Source organism: Mus caroli, chromosome 6 (assembly GCF_900094665.2).
Source record: "Mus caroli chromosome 6, CAROLI_EIJ_v1.1, whole genome shotgun sequence".
In the NCBI taxonomy this organism is placed as follows: Eukaryota; Metazoa; Chordata; class Mammalia; order Rodentia; family Muridae; genus Mus; species Mus caroli.
The window spans coordinates 145880934-145908774 of NC_034575.1; the positions used below are offsets into that span (position 1 = coordinate 145880934).

The 27841-nt window shown below is 39.6% G+C and overlaps 2 protein-coding genes across 3 annotated transcripts in view; one reads left to right on the forward strand and one right to left on the reverse strand.

Annotated features, from left to right (window-relative positions):
- Far2 (fatty acyl-CoA reductase 2) overlaps positions 1–7322 on the forward strand; it is a 106239-nt gene extending 98917 nt beyond the window's left edge. For both annotated transcript variants that reach the window (XM_029478415.1, XM_021165348.2), the window contains 4 exons: positions 1131–1302; positions 3819–3948; positions 4322–4449; positions 5511–7322. In XM_029478415.1, coding sequence (XP_029334275.1) covers positions 1131–1302; positions 3819–3948; positions 4322–4449; positions 5511–5673 — 593 coding nt within the window. In that variant the 3' untranslated portion in view covers positions 5674–7322. The remainder of the gene's footprint in view (positions 1–1130; positions 1303–3818; positions 3949–4321; positions 4450–5510) is intronic.
- Positions 7323–8892: 1570 nt separating this feature from the next.
- Ergic2 (ERGIC and golgi 2) overlaps positions 8893–27841 on the reverse strand; it is a 33652-nt gene continuing 14703 nt past the window's right edge. The window contains exons 7-14 of the mRNA XM_021165351.2: positions 26350–26451; positions 25548–25643; positions 21087–21142; positions 19736–19834; positions 18218–18315; positions 13239–13401; positions 12075–12157; positions 8893–11926 (exon numbers count right to left, since the gene is read on the reverse strand). Of these exons, the coding sequence (XP_021021010.1) occupies positions 11864–11926; positions 12075–12157; positions 13239–13401; positions 18218–18315; positions 19736–19834; positions 21087–21142; positions 25548–25643; positions 26350–26451 (760 nt within the window). The 3' untranslated portion in view covers positions 8893–11863. The remainder of the gene's footprint in view (positions 11927–12074; positions 12158–13238; positions 13402–18217; positions 18316–19735; positions 19835–21086; positions 21143–25547; positions 25644–26349; positions 26452–27841) is intronic.

Below are 27841 nucleotides of genomic sequence, written 5' to 3' on the forward strand. Positions count from 1 at the left end.
AGTAGTACCACTCCCTAATGACTAAGCATTCAAATATATGAGCCAATAGAGGCCATTTTTACTCAAACCACCATAGGAGAGATGGTGCTACCCACAGTGGGCTGAGCCATCCTCTATCCAATTAAAAAAAAAAAAATCAAGAAAATACCCTAAAAACATGCCCATAGGCCAGTCTGATCCAGACCATTAGTCAATTGATCCAGACAGTTTTTCAATTAACGTTCTCCTCTTTGAATTAAAACTAACCAAAAACATGGATATGTGACATGTTGATTTCTTGGGGGTATCTGTTAAAAGATGGCAATAATCAAATTACCACAATAACTGATAACTTCATCATAACTGAATAATTAACTGCATTGTTTGAAAAGATTCAATTAAGTTAAAATTGAATTTAAATGAATGTTTTCAAAGAGACCATTATATCTACAAATATTAAAAATAACCTACTCTAAATAATATAAAAATGAAGACAATTATGAAATCTCTGTGGTACATTAAGTGAACCACCCAAGGAAATCCATCTTTATACTTTTATGCAAACTTCTGTTAAGAACATGTAACCTTAAGAAAAGCAACTGTCAAAAACTTTCCTGATAAAACTTTCAAAAAACTTTGCAAGGGATCCTCCCAGCCTCAGTCGAAGGCCTTTCAGAGTAGACTCTCCAGAACTAAACAGATATACATCCTTTTCAATAGCCTGTGCTCATGTTGAATAAGAAATTTCCTCAATTATTTGAGAGTAAATGTTTTAAGAAAAGTTCCAGCATAGTAGTGCATGCCTTTAATCTCAGCATTTGGGAGGCAGAGACAAGAGGATCTCTGAGTTCAAGGTAGCCCAGTCTACATAGTGAGTTTCAGGACAATCACAGCTGTATACTGAGACCCTGTCTCAATCCCCCACCCATAAATAAATAAATAAATAAATAAATAAATAAATAAATAAATACATTCTCAGTGCAGTCACATTGCTTAACTGTGCAGGTATTTACCTGCATAAACATCTTCATGGTCTCAGAAAGATTCTTGATGCTATACAGCAAACACAGTCTGTCCTTCTGTACTGCAGATAGCTTGAAGATGATCGACTTACAGTCTCTGAGATTTAGCACTTCCTCTTTTTGTTCCAGGATTACAGGTCTTGGCAACCATCGAAAAGATCCCATTTGAGAGTGCTTTCAGAAGGCCAAATGCTGACTTCACCACCAACAATTTCACCACCCATTACTGGAACACCGTCAGCCACTGGGTCCCAGCCATCATCTATGACTTCTATCTGAGGCTTACTGGAAGGAAACCCAGGTGAGAAATTGAGGCAATGGTTTTAAGATGATCAGTGCATGGAAGCCAAAGTCCTTAATCCTCTATGCAGCTGAGGATTGAAGAAAAGTCTCTGTCACACACACACACAAATGCATACACATTCACACAAATGCACATATATACATACACAAGACACATACATATTTACACAATCATACAAACACACACAAACAAAGACAATGATGGCACCAGCCTCACTCACTGCTTGTTGTGTGGCCATCCTGGGGCAAGAACTAAGGATGGTCCCATTTCCATCTTCGCTTCATGGCTAACATCTCTGCCATTGAAAGGGAAGCTAAGGGCAGAATCTGCATAGTCTAGCACAGTAGTTCTCAACCTGTGGGTCACAATAGAGATTCAAAACTCATAACAGCAGCAAAACTGTAGTTATGAACTAACAACAAAATAATTTTATGGTTGGTGGTGAGGGAATACCACAACACGAACTGTATTAAAGGATTGGGCTTTAGGAAGGTTGAGAACTACTGGTCTAACAGGAAGTGACCAAGGAAGGAAGTACAGAAAACCATCTCACAGCCCCTACTACAAACTAGGTTCACTGACTGACACATACAGCAATGGAAAAAAAACAGAGGGACAAGGTGCCAAGCAAAGGCAGCTCTGTCACCACCCAACAGTGATAAAGCACACCTCCTGCTACCTCCACAACACATTCAACAGGAGGAGACTCCTAGAAGCACAGTCCAAACAGGAATAGGACTGGCCTCTGAGCAGCCCCTTTCTGAAGCAGGAGGCCTTTCCAACACATCCAGCACTTCCAGGGATTGCACATAAAACAACAGCAACACAAAGGACGTGTGGCTCACCTACCTTCTTTCACCCACATAAGGAAGCATTGTGATTGTGTAAGAAACATCTGTGTGAATTTTTCCCAGTATAGATAGGAGAAGAAAAACAGAAGAAGAAATTCTAGATGCCTGGATAAAGCAAGGTTTGGTGAATAAAAGAGAAACATTAAACAATAAAAAAAAATCAATACACATTTTGTTTGGAAGAAACTAAACCATACTGGATTGGACAATGAGTTGTTTTGTTTCTGTGATATAATTATTTTAAATAATCTTTCATTTTTTATATTTATTTATTGTACTATTTATTGTAGTATTTATTGTAGTATTTATTATACTATTGTTGCACAGGAGCAGAGATTAGAGGGCACCTTGTAGGGAGGTTAATTTTCTCTACCATGTGTGTTCTGAACGCAGATTGAACCCAGGTTGTTAAACTTGACAGAAAGCCCCTTTACCCATAGAACCATCTATTACTGGCCCCATAATAATCCTTTTATGGCTTTTTATAAGGCCAGTCACTGTAGGATCTGACATTGTGAAGTCAGGAGCCAGGATTAAAATCTTGGCTTCACTAATTTAGCCATGAGTCATAAATATACTCTTTCTAAATTCTAACTCTTCTACAAAAATGGGATAGAAAACATATGTATTTGACATAAAAGTGCATAGAATATAATAATCACTGTTGTGACTAAGTTCTGAGTTTTTCTTTACATGTTTTGTGTTTTATGTACAAAAGTCCTCTACCTAAGAATAACATTTTTGTTGTTTTTCTAAAAATAAATAATCCTTGGACAGTAACACACTATACAACTACTGTTCCTAGACTATTTAAATCTACTTCTCAAACAAGATATTTCCCATGAAATTCTCTCAATAGTTGATGGGAACTTGAACAAAGAATAAGACCAAATTCCCAGTGCATCACAATATGTAACAGAATTGACTATACTCCAGTAACAAGCTGAAGTTTTTATACTAAGACCTGAGGTCCTATTTTTAGTTTTACAAATTTTAAGAACATGTAATAAAAAGAAATTAGCTTTCTAAAGGTCTGACTCAAAATCAAAACCAAACAAAAACTGTAATCCTTTCAAGCCAGTAACTAGCTTAGTTTTGCAATGTCTGATGAGAGAGAGGTGGGTGCTTGGGAAGATGTAAATGTCTGATAGACGCTGTTAGGTTCATTCTCTCTCAGTTATTTAACAGAATTAAAGTGAAAAGTGAGGAGAAGAAATAAGTATTCTAACTTCCACAGAAACTTATAAACCCTTCTCGTACCGACCACAAGTGTATTTTAGCGAGAGTTAGATTCACTGCTGGGACTCACAGGAAGGAGGTATAAGGTACTTTATAAAAGATAAACATGAAGCTTGATAATAGAAATTGTTATTGTTGTAAACTAGCCAAAAGAGGGAAGTGATCCGGAAGCTCAAAAAATAATTCTGAAAACTTGGAGGAAAGAGAGATACATTTTTTGTTTTGTTCTCTAGACAGTTTTACTGGACTTGACTTCACTGAGTAGTCCAGGCTGGTCTTCCTGCCTTGGCCTCCTGGGAGCTGGTGTCACTGCCAGGAGTCCACCAGCACTTGTACTTAATGATACTCAGCCACCCTGCCCTGTGCAAGAAGAGTTAGCAGGCAGGATACAGGGCACCAGCTCCTAACTGGTCTTTCCCTCAGAATGCTGAAGCTCATGAACCGGCTGCTAAAAACCATTTCCATGCTGGAGTATTTCATCAACCACAGTTGGGAATGGAGCACAAACAACACGGAGATGCTTCTGTCAGAGCTCAGTCCTGAAGACCAGAGAGTGAGTATGACTCTGACTCCAGAGCACAATGGGAACTCAATTATGTGACCAGATGATAGGGGAGTGTTAGGTATACAGACAGGATTTTTTTCCTCCTAAGAAAACCACACAATAATGTCAGCACTCACAGGAAACAAGCTCAGTGCAGCTAAGAGACCTTGTCTGTGAATTATGATTGGACCATCATTGCAGTGTGGCCTGCTTGGTTTAACAGTGGCAGGGAGGTGGGGACAGCTGGGTGCCTGAGGCTCACTGGCCAGCAACTCTAGCCATATTGACATATTAATAAGCTCCATGAGCTCCGGGTAACCACAATGGACAAGGTGACTTTCTGGCAGTGCAATGCTGGCAGTCTATATCTCTTGCTTTGCAGGTATTCAACTTTGATGTGCGTCAGTTGAACTGGCTCGAATACATTGAAAATTACGTTTTGGGGGTTAAGAAGTATCTACTAAAAGAGGATCTGGCAGGTATCCCCAAAGCAAAGCAACACCTAAGAAGGTAGGCACACTCATTGGTATCCATCTGTGAGGTTCTACTGCTGACTAACTTTATACTAGAACGTGTATGAATTAAATTACTCAGCATTTATGCAGCAGCTATTATGAGGCTAGATTCACATTTCTTGAGCATTACAGACCCTGCATTCCATACTATCCTATAATATATGTTAACTTAGACCTTACTCCTGAGGTCTTTTTGTTATCCCATTAACCCAGAAGTATTTAGGGCACAACAACAACAACAACAACAAAATATTTTCATAGAAACAAATACTAGAGCCAGGCTTGAGCCCAAGTTTGTTTGTTCTTGTGCACCTTACCACAGTATGACCTTAGGGGTACCAAAGGGCAGACCATGCTACGTAACTTGGAAAAATCATGTAATTACTCTTCGATTCCTACAGCTCCTTCCTATTTTAGTCAAAATTCCTGACAAATAAGTTAAGAGTATTTGGGTCATGATTCCTGCAAAAACTAACAGTCTGTAGTGCAGATGGTAAAAATGAACAGACAGACCACTAAAAGGAAGGACACTTGAAAAGCAGGTTTCAAAGTTCACTATCTACCCTCCAGCCAATAAGACAGTGATCATTCTAAAACTGTTTGTGCATGGTGTGGGTGTGCATGCCATAGTGCCTGTGGAGTCAAATTCACTCCTTTGACCCTTACATGGGTTCCAACTTGAGTTCCAGGCTTGCTCCAAAAGTGCACTTACCCACTTAGCAGTCTCACTGGCCAGAGAGGGTTTTCAATATTGAAAAGACCAAAAGTGGATTTTGAAAATATTACTTTCATCCATGAATAACAATTGCAAAAAAAAAAAAAAAAAAAAAAAGCTTCAGAGAAGCAGGGGGAAGAGTAACAAGCTTTGAAAATATGAGGGAAACATGGTAATTCAAGAATAGGAAACAAAAGACATAAAAACCAAGAGCGTCAAGCCATGCCATGGGCTCTGAGAACTTGGTATTTGCTGGTCACAGACAGTTACACTTTTGTGCTTTGGGTAACATAGCTGGATGCAGGTGCTGTTTTAACCGTGCATTTGTCTCTGTCCCTCAGGCTCCGGAACATTCACTACCTCTTTAACACTGCCCTGTTTCTTATCATCTGGCGTCTCCTCATTGCAAGGTCTCAGATGGCTCGGAACGTCTGGTTCTTCATTGTAAGCTTCTGTTACAAGTTCATCTCCTACTTTCGGGCCTCCAGCACACTCAAGGTCTAAGAACATTATACCAGCCCATCATCTGGAACCTCAGATACCTCTAAGGCAGTAAACTGGGTCTTAAGCTAGAAAGTAACAAGAAGCACTCCCAAGCTTCCAGTCGAAGTTGCCATTCCATCTTCTTCCCTATTCTTTGTGTTTGTGTGTGTGTGTGTGTGTGTGTGTGTGTGTGTGTGTATGTGTGTGCGCGTGTGGGAATGCTTGTTTGGTGTTTTGTTTTTGGTTTTGGTTCAGTGAGGAAAGTCTGCCTCTAACTGCATACATTTACAGAAACGTAACTTCCAGATTATATCCTGACACCACCACTCTACACTATCACACAGGAAGCATGAAAGCACTCCTTTTCCTTTATTTAGCTACTTCCCTACAAAACTAATTTCAACTCACTAAGGATGGAAGAACATGAGGCAGAAGCCTAAGGCTAGAGAAAGGCAGCACCAAGCAGGGAAGCATGCTCAGTCCAAGCCAAGAGCTTCCAACCATTGTGAACTGCGCAGCTCAACCTCCTCACAATACAACACAAGTAGCCTTCTGTGTTAAACACTACAGTCCTGGTTGAATCGAGGGGAAGTAGGCTCATGCCTATCCTGTTTCTCACCTCTGTCCCCAGCTTAATGCTAAAAGGAACAAATGGTGTAGATGAGTACACACCAAATGAGAACGCAATCATACATGCACCAGGGAGTCTTGTGTATTTCACTTATAACATGATTTGGACATCCCTTATTCTTCGTTTTTCATCACCATTGTTCTGAAAGCTTCAAGTCCTCTTCTTACTTAATGACGTTGCCAAAGCCCTTCTACTTAAGTGTTTCACTCAGGCCTCAGTCAGAAAGGATGATGGGGAGGGTGACGTTCCTAGACTAGAACCATGAAAACCCTCCTGACCTTTACCAGTGAGGGAAGCAAAACTTCAAATAAAATGTGAAGTTCTAGTTTCTGTCTTCATGCGTGGAGTTGGGGGGAGCACACCCCTGGTCACCCCAGGCCCTTGTACCTCAGTCAACCCAGTCACACACCTTAGTTAACTCTACAATGTACAGTGGTCAAAACAACGAAGCGTAAAGCTGTTTGCTTAAGCATTTTAAATACAAATAGAAACCTTTAAACAGTCACAAATTCTCATACCCATAAGATGGCACCCAGTTTTGCTCATATTTGAGATGAGGGCATCCTGGACTGCAGGATCTCTGCATGGTAACAATGAAATAGTCAAATAAAAGTAAAGTCCACACAAATCATTGAAAACTGCACACAAGCAGCTAACATGTGTATGCTTATATTCTGATGGCTGATGGCTGAAGTGTGGCCAGTACCGAGATCTCCTCAGAACCATGAAGAATATGTTGGGAAAACCCTTTCTGGCACAGTTTCTGCAAGTTTGATTAAGGTCAGTGACTACTGTTCAGGCAGAAAACTCAACTCTGAAATAAAGTACCTGTGGGTTTCCCCATGTGAGACATCTGCAAGACTTCTGAGTTACATGAAAGACACCAGCTAAGGATACAGTAATAGGAACTCAACAGGCAGGAAGAGACCAACAGGACAGTTCTAAAGATTTACTACCTTTTGACCATTGTATCATCAATCCAAAATCTCCAGCGACTGAGTTTGAACTTCAGATTAAATAAAACTCTGAATTACTACTAGCTTTTGTCGTCAGTGTTATTTAACTGCTGATCAGTTCCCACAGCCTGTCTTCAGAAAACCAAAACCAAAACAAAACAAAACAGGCAATCCTCTCCAAACTCTCAACCAAATAAAATCACAGGAATAAATATTAGTGGTATTTATACACAAGTTACATACACATGGATTCCATTTTTTCTTGCAACATTAACCGGGTTGTGTTTGAGTATTCTGTGGGATCTAACATATGGCACAAATTTATCTTGCAATGCTTAAACAGGAAAAGTAGGTAACTGTATGAATGAAGTCCCCACCATTGAAAAATCTACACCAGAACCAGTTAACTACACAAATCATTATACACAATAGGAAAAAGTTATCTACTTGGGTGAAGTTAAAATTTAAAAAGTACATGCTTTAAAACAAGTCCTGGCAAAAGGGTTGAATATAACCAGTGTCTTTTATACATGTGGGAAAAATGCCAACAAGAACCATTATGGTTTATGCTATTAATATAGGCTAATGAAAATATACTAAGAGGAAGTTTTTCGAGGCAGGGTTTCTCTGTATAGCCCTGGCTGTCCTGGAACTCACTCTGTAGATCAGGCTGGCCTCCAACTCAGAAATCCGCCCGCCTCTGCCTCCCGAGTGCTGGGATTAAAGGCGTGTGCCACCATGCCTGGCAGAGGAAGACTTGATAACATGTACCATACTAGATACAGTGATCAGAGAGTCACTAAGACAACTAATACTAATACATACCTTAGAAAAGCACTTCCCATACACTGAGTACTTCTAACTCATTTAAATAATTTAGAATAATGAGGTAAAGAACTTCCAAATAGTTATTTGTCTTAGCCACTGTTCTATTGATATGAAGCATGACTGATGACCAAGGCAACTCTCAAAGTATTTAATGCTTCCTTTTATGCTTAAGAGTTTCAGAGGCTTACTCTTTTATCATCATGGCAGGGCACATGGTGCAGGAGCTGTAGAAGCTACATCCTGATCTGCTGAGACAGAGCGGGCCTGGATAGGCTTCTGAAACCTTGAAGCTCACCACCACTCATATGCTTTTTCCAACAAGACCATACCTTCTAATCTCTTCAAACAGTTCTACTCCCTGGCAACTAAGCATTCAAATATGAGCCTGTTGGGACCATTCTTACTCAAACCACATTATTTTAACACAATGAACATAAAAATTAAATCAACCTTGTTTCCAAAATCATCAATAACTTTTAAAGTTCACTGAGCTCACATGGCTATCTGGAACTGTGGCTCTGCCATCTTGGGATACTAAAAGCAGTGTTGGTCCCCCATGTCCAGAGAAGTGTTTAAAAAAACAAAACAAAAAGTCACTGCCTACATCAGCTTTAAAAGCATAGTTAAAAACCTAACAAAACAATTAACAATAGCTAGGTTTTGACATATGACAAAGTGTGGCTACTTTGGCAAACATTGTTTACCTGGAAATGAGTTTAAGCAGAACCATGTCTTCTGACATGGGACATTTTTAGCATCTTCCTATTTTATCTGAAATACTGAGTCCTATGGTCGGAGACGTGGGGTAGAATAGCATGGGTCAACTCTAGAAAAAAAAATACTTTAATTAAAAAGCAGAGCTGGAGGCAGGAACTTCTCAGTAGCACAACACTTGCTGACAATATTCAGAGCCCCAAATTCAACACCCACACTGACACAGACAGCTATCCAAGTAACCATGTATGGACCTGAAAAACGTAGCTAAAGAATTTCCACAGCATTACCAGTGACACTATTTGGCATCCAGCCTATATTTAAGGGATCTCCCTGTGCCTTATGAGCAGTTCTCTTAAGGTACTACATAAAAAAGTACAAGGGTTAACTTTGGAATATTAGAAGACCCCAACCAAGTGTTTTACTGTAATACTGTCAGCTATTCACCCGCTCATACAAACAGCTGCTGGGTACTGTGTGTACTCACAGATTCATATTTTCACACAGGGTTTCTCACTGAACCTGGGACTTGTTGATTCAGCCATCTAGGTTGACAGCTAGCCCAGAGATGCTCCTGTCTGTTTTGGGATGGGGATGCATGCCACACCAGCCTCCATCATTACTCTGGCAGTGTTATAAAAGGTTTGAAAAACTTAAGAAAAAGCAACTGCTAGATTAAATGACATGCTGAATTTTTAAGGATCTTAAGGCTCTGGTTGATTTATTTCTTAAACTATCAAAAAACTACCTGACTACAAGTATAAACAGAATTCTGAAGAAATTACAAGTAAATTTACTTCTTAGCATTTGAATCACAATACATCTTAGTCTCACATGCATTTGAAAGTTAAGACTGTAAATTGTGTTTCAAATGACAAATTCTGATAATGAAATGGCTTTTCTGTGTATCTGATAAAGTTGAGAACAAGTGGATCTGCAATTCTAATATTGAGCCAGGCTATTGCACGAGGTAGATTGAACAGGCTATCTCAGGAGGTAGACAGTTAGGTGTTTGAACACCTGACAGTAATTTATTCACCTATTACTCATCTTTATAGGCCAAGATATACAAATACATAGTATAAAAATATTTTCAAGTAAAGGTGTCAGACTTAAAGTATTAGGATTGGAAAACACACACACAGACACACACACTTTTAAAAGACTGGACTGAACAGACACTTGGGTATGGTGTCTCCAGGGGCCCACAAGCATAAGGAAAGCTGTGTAGTTGGCAGGTCAGTGAGAAATTTCTGACCTGGAAAGGAAACCCTAGTGAGGCCACACGTTGCCTTCATCACCCAAACAGATGGTTAGCATTTTCATTCTTTTAATGACAAAAAATGTGCTCCTGACTATTTGAAAATCAAAGTTTTAACTTTTAAAATGGCTATCAATGGCAAAGAAAAGTTTGCTTTAAACAAATTCCCGAAGAGTCAATTTTAATGGAAAAGATACATCAATAAAATTTTAACGTGGCATTTAGAAAACATTGAAATAATTTAAAATAACCTTAAATCTTTTTAAAAACATTGTAATACTGAAAATAACTCTAAATCAGTATTTTCTTCCCTGAAAACTGACTGAATTCCCTAGTAAGTAGACATGAAGAGCAACATTCAGTCTCAAGTGAGTAGTTCTTGCTAACAAAATTCTGGAGAGATGTCCTGTTTCTAGACAAACTATAAAATTTAAGGGGAAAACCAAAACAAAATAGAACAAAAAGCTCAGAAAAGACTCATTATTTGAAATTTCCTGGATTCGTTCAAAAAAATTTTTTAAACATTATAATAGTATTAAGTCATTTAACTCCTTGACTCTTAACCTCTCGCACTTTAACCAAAATGTCCTATCTTCTATAAAATGCCATTTTTCATACACTTTGCTGCTGACTGATTTGTTGCCGTCTCCTCCTTCCCTGATGGCCTACTTTCTTTCAAGAAAGCATTTTTTTTTTAATCCTTAAAAACATTCACTTGAAACACTGATTTGTGACAGGCCACACTCTAAGCCACCACTGTCCTGTGTCCTGTGTCTGGTAGGGACTGAAACTCAGTCTTCTCACTCAATGACTTAACCTCTACCTTTCAAAATCACAGAATGAAAACGAGGCTGGCACACATATTCAGCAGTTCCTAGCAGTACCTGATAGGGCTCCTTCAAGTTACTGTAGCCTCATCAGTTCTGTGCAGCGCCTGAGGGCAGCACCTGTCCAGGGTTACAGCTGTGTCTAGGCTGCTTCAGACTTCAGTATTGTATGGACACTGCCTTGCCTGTCTCAGATGTCCAGTTTTCCACTACTCATAAACATACAACACTCAACTTTTCCCTTCACATCTTACAAACTGTTTATCTTTTTAAACATTTATGCTTTCTTCTCCCTGCAGTGTCCCTTGTTCAAGCTGTTGAGTGACACCTGTTATACATCATAGCATGTAGTATATACCTGGGCCTTAGGAAACTTCACCTTAGTCTTCTAAGGCTCAACCTAAAACAGTCAGGAAAGTCAGCAACTGGAGTTCAAAGGAAAGCAGTGACCTTCATCAGAACCCCAAACTGGACAACACCATCTTGTCAATATGGCTTAATATTAATATGGCTGTAACACAGGGCCAGTCCCTGTTTCCTTTATTAACCATGTGAGCTGATTACAGTTTTTTTAAAGTCTAGACTAGTTTTCCATATGTTTTACACATTTTATTCTGACATCTTTAAAAACAAAGGACGCACACATTTGCATTTATTAATGCCCTTTTCTTTAAACACGGGTTGATGTCCATCCTCTAGGCTCTGCTTTCCATATTGTCTGTTTGGTGGGAGAGCATCAGAGGTGCTGTCTTCACCTGGCACTGTTGGCTGGGCTGACTCTCCAGTTAGCTGCATAATTTCTTCTATGACATTTGTAACAGACACACATATACAAGACGACTGCAGTTTGTTGTTTTCCTTGGCTGTTTTTTTCTTTTTTAAATATGTTTCTGGGTTCTCATATTTTCTTTTTCTTTGAATATATTGCACAACATGTTATTATTAGAAAAGGCTTTATGTCTCAGGCAAAAAGTTTTTCTCCACCCACATGGTACTAATGTGTGTTGTTCTCTAAAAGAGGTAAGTGGTTGTCTGTGTGGCCATCCGCAAAGGGGACCTGAGAGGGGAAGGAAGGCAAGAGGAGAGTGTTAGTTCCACTCTACATGATGTCTCTAATCACAGGCTTTATAAGGGGCAATCCTTTCTATTTAGACATAACACCACCAGCAGCACTTAAGACAAGCACCACATGCAGTACCACTTACAGAACGGACAGGCTTGTAGGATCCAAGTCTGAAACGACAGCAAATTATTTCCACTATAAATTTTCCAATTCCATGTAACATGCCTGCAATAAATAAGTTCAATTTTTCATTAAGTTGCCTTTGAAATTGCTATGTGAGAATCAAAAGCTGTACCAACTGTAGAGGGTTAGACCACAAAAGAAATGAAGCCAAGCCATCTGTGGCTGCCTCTGAGGCTCAAGGTACTCTCAAGGGTTACATTTAAAAACAAACATTTCATCAAGATCATAATCCACACACATAATACACACCTGATATAACCTACCCAAGACTTTCTTACATAATTTTGTAAGTAACAGATTTAAATGAAAAAGCAAAAGAACTGTGTAAGGACAGCTGCTCATTTGTACCAGAGATATGAATGAAAACAAGGCGGGGCTCCAAAAACACAACTATCTAGCTTGGAGTAACCAATGGCTCAAGATGAAGCTCCCCCAAAAAATTCCAGAATCTTGAATAAAACCCAAAAGCATTACTGATTTAATCAAAACACCACAAACATGACTTCATATAGTGTACAGGGAAAAAAAATTTCAATATATCTGTGATGCTTCCTGGGCATTTTCTTGTTTAACTCACAATACACTTACAAACCAGATAATTACATTTCATAAAAGATAGGTGAACTATCTAAGGACTACCAAGTCAATAGTGGAACACAGATTCTGTTCTAGCTTTGTCTGTGATTAATACACAGGATGTATGTGGCTTACCACACAATCTTCCTTACATTACTGATTCCTGTGAATTGGATGTGCTTACAGGATATGAAATATATTTTAGAGCTTTAGAATTCAAAGCAGTTCCAAATATTAAGACATGAAAATGTGACTATTTCTTTTTTTGTGTGTGTGTGACTATTTCTTATTTCTGATAGAAGTATCATGTTATGTTTTGTTTGTTTATTTGTTGGTGCTGGGCCTTGAAAAAGTGAGAGTCACACTACAGCATAGTTCTATCAGTGAACTATCTTCATAAGATAAAGTAATAAACACTATAAGAAATCAGATATCAGAAAATGGCAGCTAGTGCCTGTAAGCCCAGTGAGATCTACACAGTAAGACCTTACCTCAAAACAAAACAAAACAAAATAAAAGGAAATTAGGCAAAGAAATGAATGTTAACCTGTTGTTGAAAAGATTCCTCCAATTATACCACAGAGTCTTACAAAAAACTGCCAGAAAGGCATGTGTTCCTCAGTGACTGTCACCATGAGAGAACTGAGATCATATTTCATAAATATTCCAGAGACGCCGTGGCTGCCTGCAGCATGGTTGATGATGCGTTCCTGAGAGGAAGGGAAAAGAAACATGTGGTGTGGCTCCTAAAATGCACTCCTTACCAAGCTACAGTGTCCCACATAGGACATCTCATTTTCCATAGGATAAACTGCCCTGGACCATACAGAAGCTCTTCAGAGACAACTACCAGGGTTCTTGCTGGGGTTAGAGGCACATCTGTAATCCGGCACTAGGAAGGAAAAGCTGGAGGGCTGTGCATTCATAGCAAGATACTACTTCAAACAAAACAAAACAAAACAACCAAGAACCCAGAACTAAACCATTCTTAACAGTGTGGAAATGGTCATCGTAGACACACCAGGTTTTTCATGAGCTTAGAACTAATCAAGGAATAAAAACCAAGTCGACACTGTGACGCTTGTGTATTGTTTCTCAGGATGTACTTCTTCATCATTTTATTTCTAAGTTAAATTAAACTCTAAGAACTAGGGACACATACAGTATGGTCAAAACCCACCTCCCCTTTATTATTAACACGGAAAAATCTTACATATGATCCACCAATCAAGTTTCCAACAGAAACTCTCAAGTGCTCAGTATCACGTTGAAGACATGAAAACCCTGTGACCACCTATAATAAACGAAGCTATCTTGGGGATCAGGGCATCCAGTAACATTAGAGAAGATTAAGAATGATTAAACTGGACTTCCAAAACTGAGAGTAGCAACTCCTCACCCACCCTACACTGTAAAATTCAGTAAATGATTAATACTTTATTCACCTTTATCAAACATTCCTTACATATGGATTTTTTTTTTTGATTTTGCTACTTTCAGATTTGTCCTGGAGATAATCTCACATTCAGATATGTCCTTCCACTGAGTCAATTTATAATCTGAGCTGTTTCTAGTCTTCTGCCATTGCAACAACACAATAAACCTCACACACAGCATTTTTCTGTTTTTCCCACTGTATCTTGGAAAGAGGTTTCTAACAGAGATAGCTGTTAACAGAAGCAATGCATACACCAGTTTGAAAATATAGCCACTCTCATAGACTATCACACAATTCTATAATTATAAACACCTGCTTGTTCTGCCCCAAAGTCTGGCTAGACCTATTCTGTGTTTCTCAGGCGTTTGTCAATATAGCTGGCAAGAAATACCTTCCTACTCTTAATGGAAATGTTGGGAAGTACAACATACATAGTTCCTGTGTAGCACGCGCACAGGCACGCACACACACACTGGTTTTGCTCCTTGAATGATTTGAAAGTTAAGACACTTAACATTTACCCTCTGGAGTAACATCTAATTCAGAAGAATAAGGAGAACCCCATTCTCACAAAAGCCCTAGTGAGGATCAACTACAGCACTCTCATGAGAAGAGTCAAGTGGAAAACTGTCACATGCCCCAGAACTCACCTGTTGTGAGGTTGTATATTACAACCTCAAACTCAATTTATAGTAAGAAAATACAACCCAGAACAGATAGACACTGTTCAAACCTGCTCTTCATCTCCCTGCAACTGCTAAGACTTATCTACCTTGAAGCTGGAGAGCACACAGCCAGTCAGACCAGTGCACTGACTGGGAGACAGGCTGAGAGCAGGGAGCACTCACATTCAGGGAGGAAGACTTACTAACAACAAAGAAACCAGAAAACCTGTAGCAGATTACAAGCTACCTATATAAATACAGGAGTTTACAAATGGAAATTCATAAAGTAACTTCTGCCATCAGTTTAATTTGTAATAACACATTTCTAACATTTAGAACAAATTTCTTTCCCTCTAGAACACACATACTAATACCCACTTCTGATATGTTCTTTGCTTAAAATGTTAATTCATTTCACAACTTCCACAAATTTTTAAACAGAGAGTGACGGTTTGAATATAGGGAGTGGCACTATTAGGAGTTGTGGCCTTGTGGGAGAAAGTGTGTCACTGTGGGGATTGGCTTGGAGACCTCCTCCTAGCTGCCTAGAAGTCAGTCTTTTCCTGCTTGCCTTTGGAACAAGATGTAGAACTCTCAGCTCCTTCAGCACCATGCTTCCTGCCATGATGATTAAGGACTGACCCTCAGAACCTCTAAGCTAGTCCCAATTAAACGGATCCTTTATAAGAGTTGCTTAGTCAGTGTCTCTTCACAGTAATAAAACCCTAACTAACACAGAAGTGGGTAATAGGAGGGGGTATTGCTGTGACAGGCCTGACCGTGTTTTTGTTTGAAGGAATGTGGATTGGGGACTTTGGATGTGGAAAGCCGGGCCATCCTAGCAGTTCTACAGACATTGGCACTGAGGGTAATTTGAACTCTGGAGATTGTTCTTATGTTTGTGTGAAGAATGTGGCTGCCTTTTGCCCTTGTTCAAAGAGTCTGCCTGAGGCTAAGGTAAAGAGATTTCTATTATTGCATTGACAAAGTCTCAAAAAAGCCCAGTATAAACTTTGTCCTCTGGTTTACTCTCTAGTAGAATGTTGTGATTGAGTGTAGCAAGCTTAGAAAGCAAAGATATAAGATGTGTGGTTCAAAGAATAAAGGGCATCAGGAAGTGACTGAAGCTGAATCCAGTGTTCAAGAAGATAAATTCAGGGAGTGGTGACCTTAGGGCAAGATTCCACCCAGCTAAGCTTATTGATTTGCAGTTGAACATGAGATAGTTACATATTGTTGGTTATTACTATGAACTCATTATTGTTTTCATTTGGACTTTTAATCTGGAATGAACTACAATCCAGAAATGGAAGGCACACATATGATCCAGATCTTAAGGCTGGGAGACATAGGCTTTTCATCTGCATCTTGAAGAACTGTGGTCAGGGAAAAGCTGGGGTCCAGGCATCATGGTAGACGCCTTTAATCCTAGGAGAAAGAGGCAAGCAGTTCTCTGAGTTCAAGGCCAGCTTAGCACAGAGCAAGTTCCAAGTAGAGAAAAGCTGAAGTCTAGGTGTGGTGGACCACAGCTTCAATTCCAGCATTCAGGAGACAGGCATGCAGATCTCTGAATTCACAGTCAGTCTACAGTTTTCAGGACAGCCAAGCTGAGGCAGTGAAAGAGTTGGAAAACAGAAGCTAGTGATAATGTAAACAAATAAATAAATAAAAAAGAGGGGGGAGGGCAAGTTCCCATCCCAGCAAGCAGCAGACCTTGGCAGCTTCGGCCATTTTGCTATGGGTTTAGGGTTAAGCATAGAAGAGACTACTAGGACAACTGATATTGGTTAGCTGGAGCAAGAAATTAGTGGTGATTGAGACCACCATCTCTGAGGTAAAATCCTTTGAGAATTATTTTCTGAGAGCACAAAGAAGCCATGTTCCAGAGATACCCAAGGCTGTAACTCATGCTGCAGCTGTACTTGGTAATGTGTAAAAATCACCCAGGTGGTGCTGGTTTTGAAGGAATGAAGGGGCCATGGAGAGCAGCTGAGACTTTGGTACTATGAGAGGCCAGGGAAGGCCATTGGTGAAGGTGCAGCTTCAGTTGCAGTTGATGGCCCAGGACTGAAGGGGTCATGCAAAGAGGTTAAGGCTTGGCATCATGAAGAAAGCCTAGGAGAGGCTATTGGTGAAGCCTAGTTGCAGCAGAAGATTCTGGCAAATTGAAGATGCCAGTACCATGGGATGATCATCAAGAACAGTAGCAGCAGTGGAGTGGAGTGAACCAGAGCCTACAGTGCTACAGAGAGTAGAGCTAGAGATGTGACCCAAGCCCTTTAGAGGAGCCCAGAGATAATGTGTGGATTCAAGACATTGGAACAAGAAGGTATAAAGTTGAAGTTGCCTTGGATACCCCAAGATATTAAAAATGTCGAAGCCATGAAATACCTGCTGAGGAAAGCTGCTAGGAGGGAGTGGAACCTGTCCGAGAGAAAGACATTTGTTGCAGTCAACATAGGTACAAGGAGTTGGAGATATAAAGAGTATTTTTACATCAGACATGGAGATACAGAGTTTGGGGTTTGCCCAGCTGGTTTTTGGTCTTGCTTTGGTCCTGTATGTTCTCACTATGACCTTTTGGAATGGCAAAGTATATCCTATGATTTGGAAGTATGTGATCTGCTTCTTAATTTTGATTTGATAGCAGACTACAACTAAGTGATTGGATGAATCAGAAGGGGCTTTGAACTTTGTTGAGACTGCTATAGACAATGGGACTTTTGAAGCTGGACAAATGCATTTTGTGTTATGCTATGGCTAGATATGGCCCCCATAGACTCATGTGTTTGAACAAGCCAGGGAGTAGAATATGATGGTTTGCATATGTTTGGCCCAGGGGGTGGCACTATTAGGAGGTGTGGCCTTGTTGGAGGAAGTGTGTTACTCTGGGCTTGAGACCCTCCAAGCTGCCTGAAGCCAGTCTTCTGTTTGCGTTCAGAACAAGACGAAGAACTCTGAGCTCCTCAGCACTGCCTGGATACTGCTTTGCTTCCTGCCATGATGATAATGGACTGAACCTCTGAACCTGTAAGCCATCCCCAATTAAATGCTGTCCTTTTAAGAGTTATCTTGGGGGCTGGAGAAATGTGCTCAGTGGGTAAGAGCATCCGACTGCTCTTCTGAAGGTCCTGAGTTCAAATCCCAGCAACCACATGGTGGCTCACAACCATCTGTAATGAGATCTGACTCCCTCTTCTGGAGTGTCTGAAGTCAGCTACAGCGTACTTACATATAATAATAAAAATAAATAAATAAATCTTTAAAAAAAAAAAAAAAGAGTTATCTTGGTCATGGTGTCTCTTTTCAGCAATGGAAACCCTAACTAAGACAGGGAGGGTACCTACTAAACCTCCAACCTCATCTTGCAGTTGAGAGACTAAAAAAGTCCCTTCATCATTTTAGCAGTTAGGCCCCACTTACCCTTTCTGTCACAGAGAACTGATGGGTATCTGCTGAGATCTTGTATGTGTGTAGCTTTGTTGGCACAACTGTAATGAAATATTGGAACATCTGGTTGTCTATAATAAAAACAAAATATGCCTTCTCATCAATCCAGTAGCAATAAAGTGCTAACAAATCTATTCTATTAAATATGATAAACCTGAAATTTAATACTATCATTTGACTTAATATGCAATGAATGGATACTTTTAAGAAAAAAAAAAAAGCTGATGAAAACAATATGCTCATAATTGGTAAAACAAGTCCCAGTTAGGACACAACAGGTTTGAGTGTGCCCACATGTGTTAGCTCAGACACCAACAGACACACACAGAATAGAAGAAGTCAAAGATAGCATCTCTCAGAGTAGAAACACTAATAAAGCCAACAGTAGCCACAGTTCTTATATAGGCCAATCCTAAATATACCAGTAAGTTGGAGTTGCCACACCCTGAAGATGACACCAGAGCAGAAAGGTACCTAAAAAAATCCACTCAATGATTGCTATACAATGAAAAGGTCATTGTTAGGGTCACTGGACATCACCAGGGTTTAAACAAGTTATAAAAGTAAATGTCACAAATCAAGCTCACATGGTAACACAGGCCTGTGATCCCAGAATGATTTCTCTGAGTTCAAGGTCAGCATGGGCTATATAGTTACTTTCCGGCCTGCCCAATCTAAATAAAACATCATCTCAAAATAAAAACAGTCACCTGAAATCGGGCTAGGCACCACTAACTACAAAACTAAGAAAACAATGCTTAAGGCTTGATTACGGAGAATTCAGTAGAGGAGTGAAGGCTTAAAGATGGCACACATGGTTCCTGAGCTGTCACAGCACACCTCTGACTATATGTACAACAAAGCAACTCTGGAGGAACTCTAGGTTTCTTGTGTTGGTGACACAGTCCAGGGAGCTTCCTACAAAAGATCCAGGCTGGCTGGAGAGATGGCTCAGTGGTTAAGAGCACTGACTGCTCTTCAGAGGTCCTGAGTTCAATTCCCAGCAACCACATGGTGGCTCACAACCATCTGTAATGGGATCTGATGCCCTCTTCTGGTGTGCCTGAAGGAAGCAATGGTGTACTTATATACATTAAAAAAAAAAAAAAAAAGGAGGAGGAGGAGGAGGAAGAAGAGGAAGAAGAAGAAGAGGAGGAGGAAGAGGAGAAGGAAGAAGATGATGATGATGATCCAGGCGTTTTAGAGCCTTGAACCTGTGACAAGAAAACCTTATCCTCTAGTGAGGATGAAAGGGACAGTTACACCACTACCAATATGTCAACCCTCCCCTGCCCTTTTTACCTTTTCAATCTGTTTTAGGACTTGCTTTTCTTAACATTCAGATTCCATTCACTTCTACCACATACTTATCTGCCACTTAGAGACTACCTCACAACAGTGCCGGAAGGAGTGAAAACATATTATTATGAAGGTTTTAAGAGCACTTACTTTCCTTTATGTAAATTCTAAGAGCAGTTAATAAATACTTACGATCTACAGCAATCTTTTCAGTTCCATCCAAAGGATTAATAATTCCCGGAACAAGCTCTCCAAAAGACAAATGATCTATTCTGTGAGAAAAGTTGTAAGCTAAGATAAAAAAAAAAGGGTGGGGGTGGGGATAGGGACAAATAAATTACATTACTCTTCAAAGTGACATGCTAGAAATGGTTTTACATTCTAACTTTCTGTCAAAATTATCTACAATTTGCAAGTTTAATAATACTTAAAACATGTTAAGAAATAGATGAGAAGTGTACAATAAGTAGAATGCTGCCTCTTATTATATACAAATTAATTTCTATGAAATGTCTTATCTAATCCTATGCCCTTTTAAAACATAGAACCTTCTTGATTCTAATCATCATATAAAAACAAGACCATGTCATTAGAACATCTAGAATAATGTTGGTCAAGTAATGAAAGCGATCACAGATATTTCTAAAACACACCATTACTATGACCAACTGATTTTTATATAGTATTTTGTTCTCTGAAGGTAAGTTTAAGAAGACTTAGTACTTGGAACAGTGGTACAAGCTTGTAATCCCAGCACCTGGAAGGTAGACACAGGAGGATCAGGTGTTCTAGGTCACCTGAGGCTATGCCAACCCTACAGGCTACATGAAAACGTGTCTCAATCACACTCTGCAAAAATATGTAAATTTTACAATAATCATTATACCAAAATAATTTTGTGTGAATGTGTTGGAATGTGTCTGTATCTGGATCTACAAACTAAACTTAGAATACTGTCTCTTTGTTATGGGATGTGCACAGAATGATACAAAGCACTAACTGTAGAGAACAAAGAGGAACATAGTGAACTTACAGACAGAACAGAACAGATTAGACAAAATACATTTAATTTTTTTCTCCTCTAGATAGGTATCAAGTTTTTGTTTTCCTTTCGGATTTAAACAGATTACCTTTTTTGGGGGGAGGGGGGTGCTTTCTGAGATTGGATCCTGCCATCCACTGGCAAGATACTGTGTAGCATAGACTAAACTTCAAATTCATGGCAATACCCTGCTAAGCCTCCTGAGCGCTGGAGCATTATAGGTGCCAACACACTTAGCTAACATTTTTATTTACTTATTTTTGAGACTAAATGTCACTCTAGATTCCTGGCTGTCCTGGAACTCAGATATCTACCTGCCTCTGTCTCTGGAAGGCTGGGATTAAAGGCAGCAGGCAGCAGGCATATGCCACCGCATGAGTTAACAGTTTACTTTTTTAAAGCATTACCTTGTGTTTGCACTAAAAAAAAATGAAAACACCAAGACAAAATTAACTTTCAATTTTTTTTCTATACTGAAACAAAATTTTGGAAATTGCTCACAATCATGGTTGACAAGTGCTGCCAAATGTGCATGCCCTCGAGGATGTGGGATTGCCCTGAAAGGAGGAAAAGACAAACATGTAACTCACGAGAAGGCCAATCTTCCCTGTGATAGTCAGCAGCTTGTATTACCAAGCAAGAAGAGCACATCTAGCCTGCAGCTAAGCCATCTCAGCAATGCAGAGAGCTGAGGGCTGCAAAAAGCCAAATGGGAAACGTGTTAAGTATTTATGAGCCAAAATTAAAGAAACTGAGGATATTACATAGTTACATAATGAGAACATTTCATAAACAATTATCAATGAAACACAAAACCTAATTGTGATTATTCTGTAGCTCCCACATGCATTCCAGAGAGACTGCTCACTGAGGTTTAAAGTTGGTGTTTCTAATTTCAAAAATGATCTTAAATGTGTCTGGTAATGGCCTAAAATAATGCTTCACATTTCATCTCTAAAAACACAATTTCAAAAGCAGGCTTCAACTGAGCCCATTTGGTCCCTTAAAGACATCTCTAGAATACTATTAGAGTCTTCTCTTCATATTTTGATATTGTAGATCAGTTAATTCCCAACTTAATGCAGAATTTCCTAAACTGCACAATTAAATTGATTTTTAACCTTCCTTTGTACTTGCCCTGGTGTCTGACAATTGAGGGCCCAGTCTGAGCTGAGATGTGACACTGGAGGCCTTGATTCCTATGACAACTTCTTCTGTCGCTGACACCACCGGCTGCTGGAGCCACTCTGAGCCACTACCATCATGTGTTCCTGAAGCAACTGTGCCACAACACTAGTTTACTACACAAATACTGTTTTTCCTGATAATTTCAGGTTACATTTATTAAGAAACATTCTATCAGGTGTTCACAAAACTTAAAATTTAAAGCACTGAGCAAGAAATAACAATAAAAAACTACAATAATGCTTTACAACTGCCAGCGACCCAACAGCTTGCAGAAGGCCAACCCGGAATGCTGCTGCGCTTTTACTTTTAACAAAAGTCAAAGAGACAATATGAAGTCCACAAGAGCAACCAAAATGACTGCTAGTTGACAACATATTTTGGCAGACATCATTTTAGTCTGTGGAATCTGAGGTCTCCATTTCTTTAAAACCAACCTTCCCTCAGCTATTTAACGACTTGCAAATTTCCATTCTACTGTCATTTTAAATGTAGCATTGATTCTTCAAATCTACTAACAGCACGCAGTACTGGTAACACCTCTGCACTCACCAGGATCCCGGGAAGCCCAGTTAGTCAGTTTTTTGCTTCTTTTGCTCTTTAAGAATATTTGATTAATCTGTAATATTTATATGTGAGTGTCATATGTAGGTATGTACATATGAGTACAGTTCCTGTGGAGGTCGGAAAGAGGGTGTCAGATACCCTGGAGCTGAAGTTACAGATGAGTTGCTCAATGGAGGTGCAGGGAAAGGAACTCAGATCCTCTTCGAGAACAGTAGGTAGCACTCTTTATCACTGAGCCATATATATCTCCATCCCTATCCTGCCTTCTTGATTGGCTACTGGACACTGGGCTCACTGTCTTCAGTTGTTAGAGTGCTTTTTCACTGAAAGCTAATGGTCCAAAGCCAATTTGTTTTCAACAATTTCTTCAGCTCTTTAATCAAACATACTTCAATAACTTAAGAACAAAATCTTTCTTGGCTCACCAATAATACATGCAGAAACCTGATTGTAACTTCACTTTCACATAAAAATTCTACTAGACATTTTACTTTAAACTTTCTCATTTCCTGACCACTGCTTTTCTATAGAGTTGGCACTATTTTGATGAATGCCTGGCTAGTCTAATAGGATCAACATATGCTGTATTCTTTTAATGCAGTCATAGTGCCATAGTTACCACGATTCTCTGTAGCAAAGTTAGGGGGTGATTTAAAAATATGACACCTAGAGCCTATATTTCTAGAAGGTTTTACATGCTCAGCAATGTACAGGACATTGGCAACTCTCCTGTGGTGCACCAAGGAACAGCACCAAGCACTGAGAACATCACAGAGTCTCAAGTCAACTGCTCCATTCTCAATATGACACTGTAATGCAAAAGCAGTCCTGTACAAGTAAGTGTGGCTACCTTTCAATAAAACGTCATCTTCTGGGCAGTAAGGGAGTATGACGGTTTGTATATGCTAACTAGGGAGTGGCACTATTAAGAGGTGTGGCCTTGTTGGAATACTATGTCACTGTGGGCTGGATGCTGCCATGCTCCCACCTTGATGATACTGGATTGAATCTCTGAACCTGTAAGTCAGCCCCAACTAAATGCTGTCCTTATAAGAGTTGCCTTGGCCGGGCGTGGTGGCCCACACTTTAATCCCAGCACTCGGGAGGCAGAGGCAGGCAGATTTCTGAGTTCGAGGCCAGCCTGGTCTACAAAGTGAGTTCCAGGACAGCCAGGGCTATANAGAGGCAGGCAGATTTCTGAGTTCGAGGCCAGCCTGGTCTACAAAGTGAGTTCCAGGACAGCCAGGGCTATACAGAGAAACCCTGTCTCGAAAAAAAAGAAAGAAAAAAAAAAAAGAGTTGCCTTGGTCGTGGTGTCTATTCACAGCAGTAAAACCCTAACTAAGACAGGGAATGAGACAGGATCTCACCATGTAACTCTGACTGTCCTCAAACATACTATGAAGACGAGGCTGGCCTCAAACACACAGAGATCCACCTGCCCCTGCCTCCTGAGCACAATAAATGCAAATCTGAATTTCATGTATATCTCAGGTACTGTATCGCTTGTCTCTTAATGGGTCACGCAGAAAAAGGTAGTGGGATACAGCTGGAATCCATGCTATTGACTTGTGATGAGGCTTGCTCTCTCCCAAGTTTAATCTGTTTTTTATTTTTTGATACTACTAAGATAACAACTGTCCTTTCCTGCCCTTGGTTTAAAAGTGTACTTAAAACATCACCATGAAGACTTCCACATACTATTCCTATTTATGCTTTATCCAGTTACTAATTTTAGCAACTGGACACTAACAATAAAAATTCTCCATAATGTAGACATCTTTCTTGATTAGTAATAATGTCATTGTCAAGTTCTAGTGTGCCCCAAAAGGTCTTAACTTGTTACCAACTACAGCATTATATCTGACTTCAAGTCTCTCACAACCCAGAGCTTTTTAAATACCCTTGTTAGAAAATGTAGACTGAAATGTTATGGATTAGCAGCATAAGCAAGCACTCCCCTTCAAGATCACTACTGTTAAAAGTCAAATTCAGTCACCCCAGTACAGACACTTGTTAAAAATGCTTCCATTTTCCTGTCTTGTTTTCTGACATACTATCTGACCCATCAGATGGGGCCCAGCAAAGGAGAACAGCTCTGAACTTTAGTCAGAGGAAACATGAAGTCCAGGCCATATCACAGAAACTCACAGTGTGTTCCCGCCTGGACTAGGGCACTGTCTACATGGAAAGCTGTAATGAGCCCTCTCAATCATGTGCTCCCTCTGCGGTGCCAAGGTTTCAAAGTCCCAGGACCATGTTGCAGACAGGTAAATGTGCACTCAACAGTGGCCAAACAACAACGTTTAAACTTGCAGGAGAGAAACACAACAAAGAAAAAAATAAAGTTTGAGCTGGGCATTATAAGCAATAAAATCTTTCCTGATAAAAATCTAATGTTCTCTCTATGTAACTAAAAAGCCAAGCCACTCTGAACAGGAGCTTTTCCCTGGCACGCACGCTTTCCTTCCCTCTGTAGATAAACCAACTCCCCACATGGTTCCAAGGTTCCCTCATGAAGCCTCTCCTGACTTGCAGATTACACAATTTTTCTTATCAGTGATAAGTCTCTTTTAGAGCCTCAATACTATCATTATGTAATAACTAATGCATTTAATAGTCAAAGTTTGAATTTTCTTGCGGGACTTCAGCTCTGAGAAGAGTAGAGGCTTCTCTCTTTCTTCACTGTTTGGTCCTGAAGCTCCACCCCAGTCCTCTACACAAAGCAAATATTCTAACAATGGCTTGTACAGTGAGAAACTCATCAGCCCTCCATGGAAGCAGGAAGCTAAGGAGGGGATGTTTATCCATGGTGAAATCTACCAGCAGTTTTTTGTGATGGTTTCTATGCTAGATGATACGCAAGAGAATAAGTAACAATTTCCCTGAGCTTTTACCGAAATTACTTCACTCTAGACACTAATAACTTCTGACTTTTTCTGGAATTACTCAGATACCACATTTTAATGAGAACTACCAAAGGGTTAAACCAAACAAAATGTACTATCAACAAACTAACACAGTGACAAAGCTAAGGATAGGCTCTCTGGCTAAGTTACCAAGTAAAAGGTTTTAATTCCTATTTACTCTCAGACAACACTTTGAAGTGACCCTCTGTGGTTGCCTATGCACTACCTGGTCAGGAAAGGATGTAATTTTAATCAAACTCCAACCCATTCTAAAGAACTTCAGGAAGTGAAAAGAACATACTTGCCCACAGTTATGTGAAAATTCCCTGCTACTTTATTGACATAGAGATGACCATGGATTCGGCACGCATCTGGAGTCAGTGATGAATCATCTTCCCTATAAAGCAAGACATATTCAGATGTCTTAATGCGCATTGGATATTGTGACCATGTAGTGGTGTAAAAAGGGCACACAGGAAAAAGAAGATTCCCTAAAGACAAACTTTTAGCTAATGTCTTAAATGTCAGGATTAGGGCAGTGGTTTGAATCTACTTAGAGTTGCTATATAGCTGCTATAGTTACATAAACAGACATCATTATGTATCTTCAAGTCTACTCAAAGGACTAGGTCCCATGCAGAAGAACTATGAAAATCAAAGAGTCCAACATCAACCTGCGTCCCTCATGTATTTCTGTACTGTGGTACAGGCTGGATGGAAATGACACCTGGGTCAGGAAAAGGCACATGACCCACTGGCAAACTGCTGTTTTCTATCTAAACCAATATAAAGCCATTGCATATTTTTATTTGAAAAATCACTTTCATGATTACAACAATTCTTGTTACCTATTCTGACACAAGAGTAAAAATAAATTCTTAGCCAGAAGGTATACAGTCCTACAATTTGTTCTTAAAACATAGTAAAAATTTACTATGGAGAAATACCACACATAAAAAAGTAAAGGCACTCAATGAAAAGCTCAAAATCATCGACGTCTTCAACACATAAACACTTTCTAAGAAAGAGCAGCAGAGCAATACCAAGCCTGTACCAAAGCAAGTTTCTGGTCAACACATGGACAGTGGAAGCACCTATCTCACCTTGGTGGCAGTGCAGTTGATGCACTTTTAAAAGCACTCTTGAATATCACGTCTTGAAGGGAATGCTCTTCCTGCAGCCTACTCTGAATCAGCTGCAGCATCCTAAATGCAACAAAAACAGTAAGATACACACCAAGCCAAGACTTGCTCAACTATAACAAAGCTTCTGAATTAGATGAGCCATGTATTTACGACAGGATTATATTCTAGAACAGAGTTGATTTTCTCAGGAAAAGAGTTTAACAGACACAGAGTCAGGGGCACCAAAAGGCAACCGTTGCTCTGCTCAATGTCTAAGCTCACCTTTCACACATAAGTACAAACTGTTTATTCCTGTTAAGCACTGAAATAAGTGCTGTAGTATGAAGAACAAACTAAGTGCAGGCCAAACAGCAGGGTATTGAACTGGAGGCTACAGATATTATTGAGATATAATCCCAAGGCTCATTACAAACTAGGTTACGGCACATCAGCTGATGTCTTCTTTCCCACAAGAAGTAAGTTTTATTTTACAGGACTATTCTATGCAAAATATTATAGTCTTTATTTAACTTTTAAAACAGAATCAACAGAACTCTAGAAAGCAAAGGTGATTTAAGAAACAATGTTCAAGGGGCTGGAGAGATGGTTCAGCGGTTAAGACTATTGGCTATTCTTCCAGAGAACCTGGATTCAGTTCCCAATACCCATACAGTGGTTTGAATTACATTAGTAATACCAAACACACAGGTGGTAGACAGACATATATGTAGGCAAAACATGCATACACAGCAAACTGGAGAAATGGCTCTCAATGGTTAAAAACCACTTCTTGTTCCAGCAGAGGTCCCCAGGTTTGATTCCTAGCACCCACTTGGTAGTGTTCAAAACTGTTCATAACTCCAGTTCTAGAATATGCATGGTACCATGACATGGACTCAAGCAGAACACTCATACATATAAAAGAAATAAATCTAAAACTTAAAAAAAAATGAAAGTATTCAAGCATACACAGTAAAATAAATGAACCTTAAAGTAAAGAATAGAAACAATGCTTAGATTCATCTCTTTTAACATGATCTGAAATAATTAACATCTCAAGTCATAACTGAGCAAGCATAAAAACTATACATAGTGGGAAGAATGAACGGGGACACAGAAATTTTAGGGCAGTGAAACTGCTCTTGATGGTTCAATGGTGGTAAGTGACCTCACACAGACCTTGGGTAACGTTGGGTCCATGTACTCACCGATTCGGACAACAAAGCTACTTTGGTGCTTGATGCTGGTAAATGAGACATGGGAACTCTAGTATCCACTCACCTTTGCTGTGAACTTAAAACTACTCTAAAAAATATTAAACTTGAAAGTAGAAAAGAGGGGCTGGAGAGATGGCTCAGTGGTTAAGAGCACCAACTGCTCTTCCAAAGGTCCTGAGTTCAAATCCCAGCAACCACATGGTGGCTCACAACCATCTGTAATGAGACCTGACACCCTCTTCTGGTGCATCTGA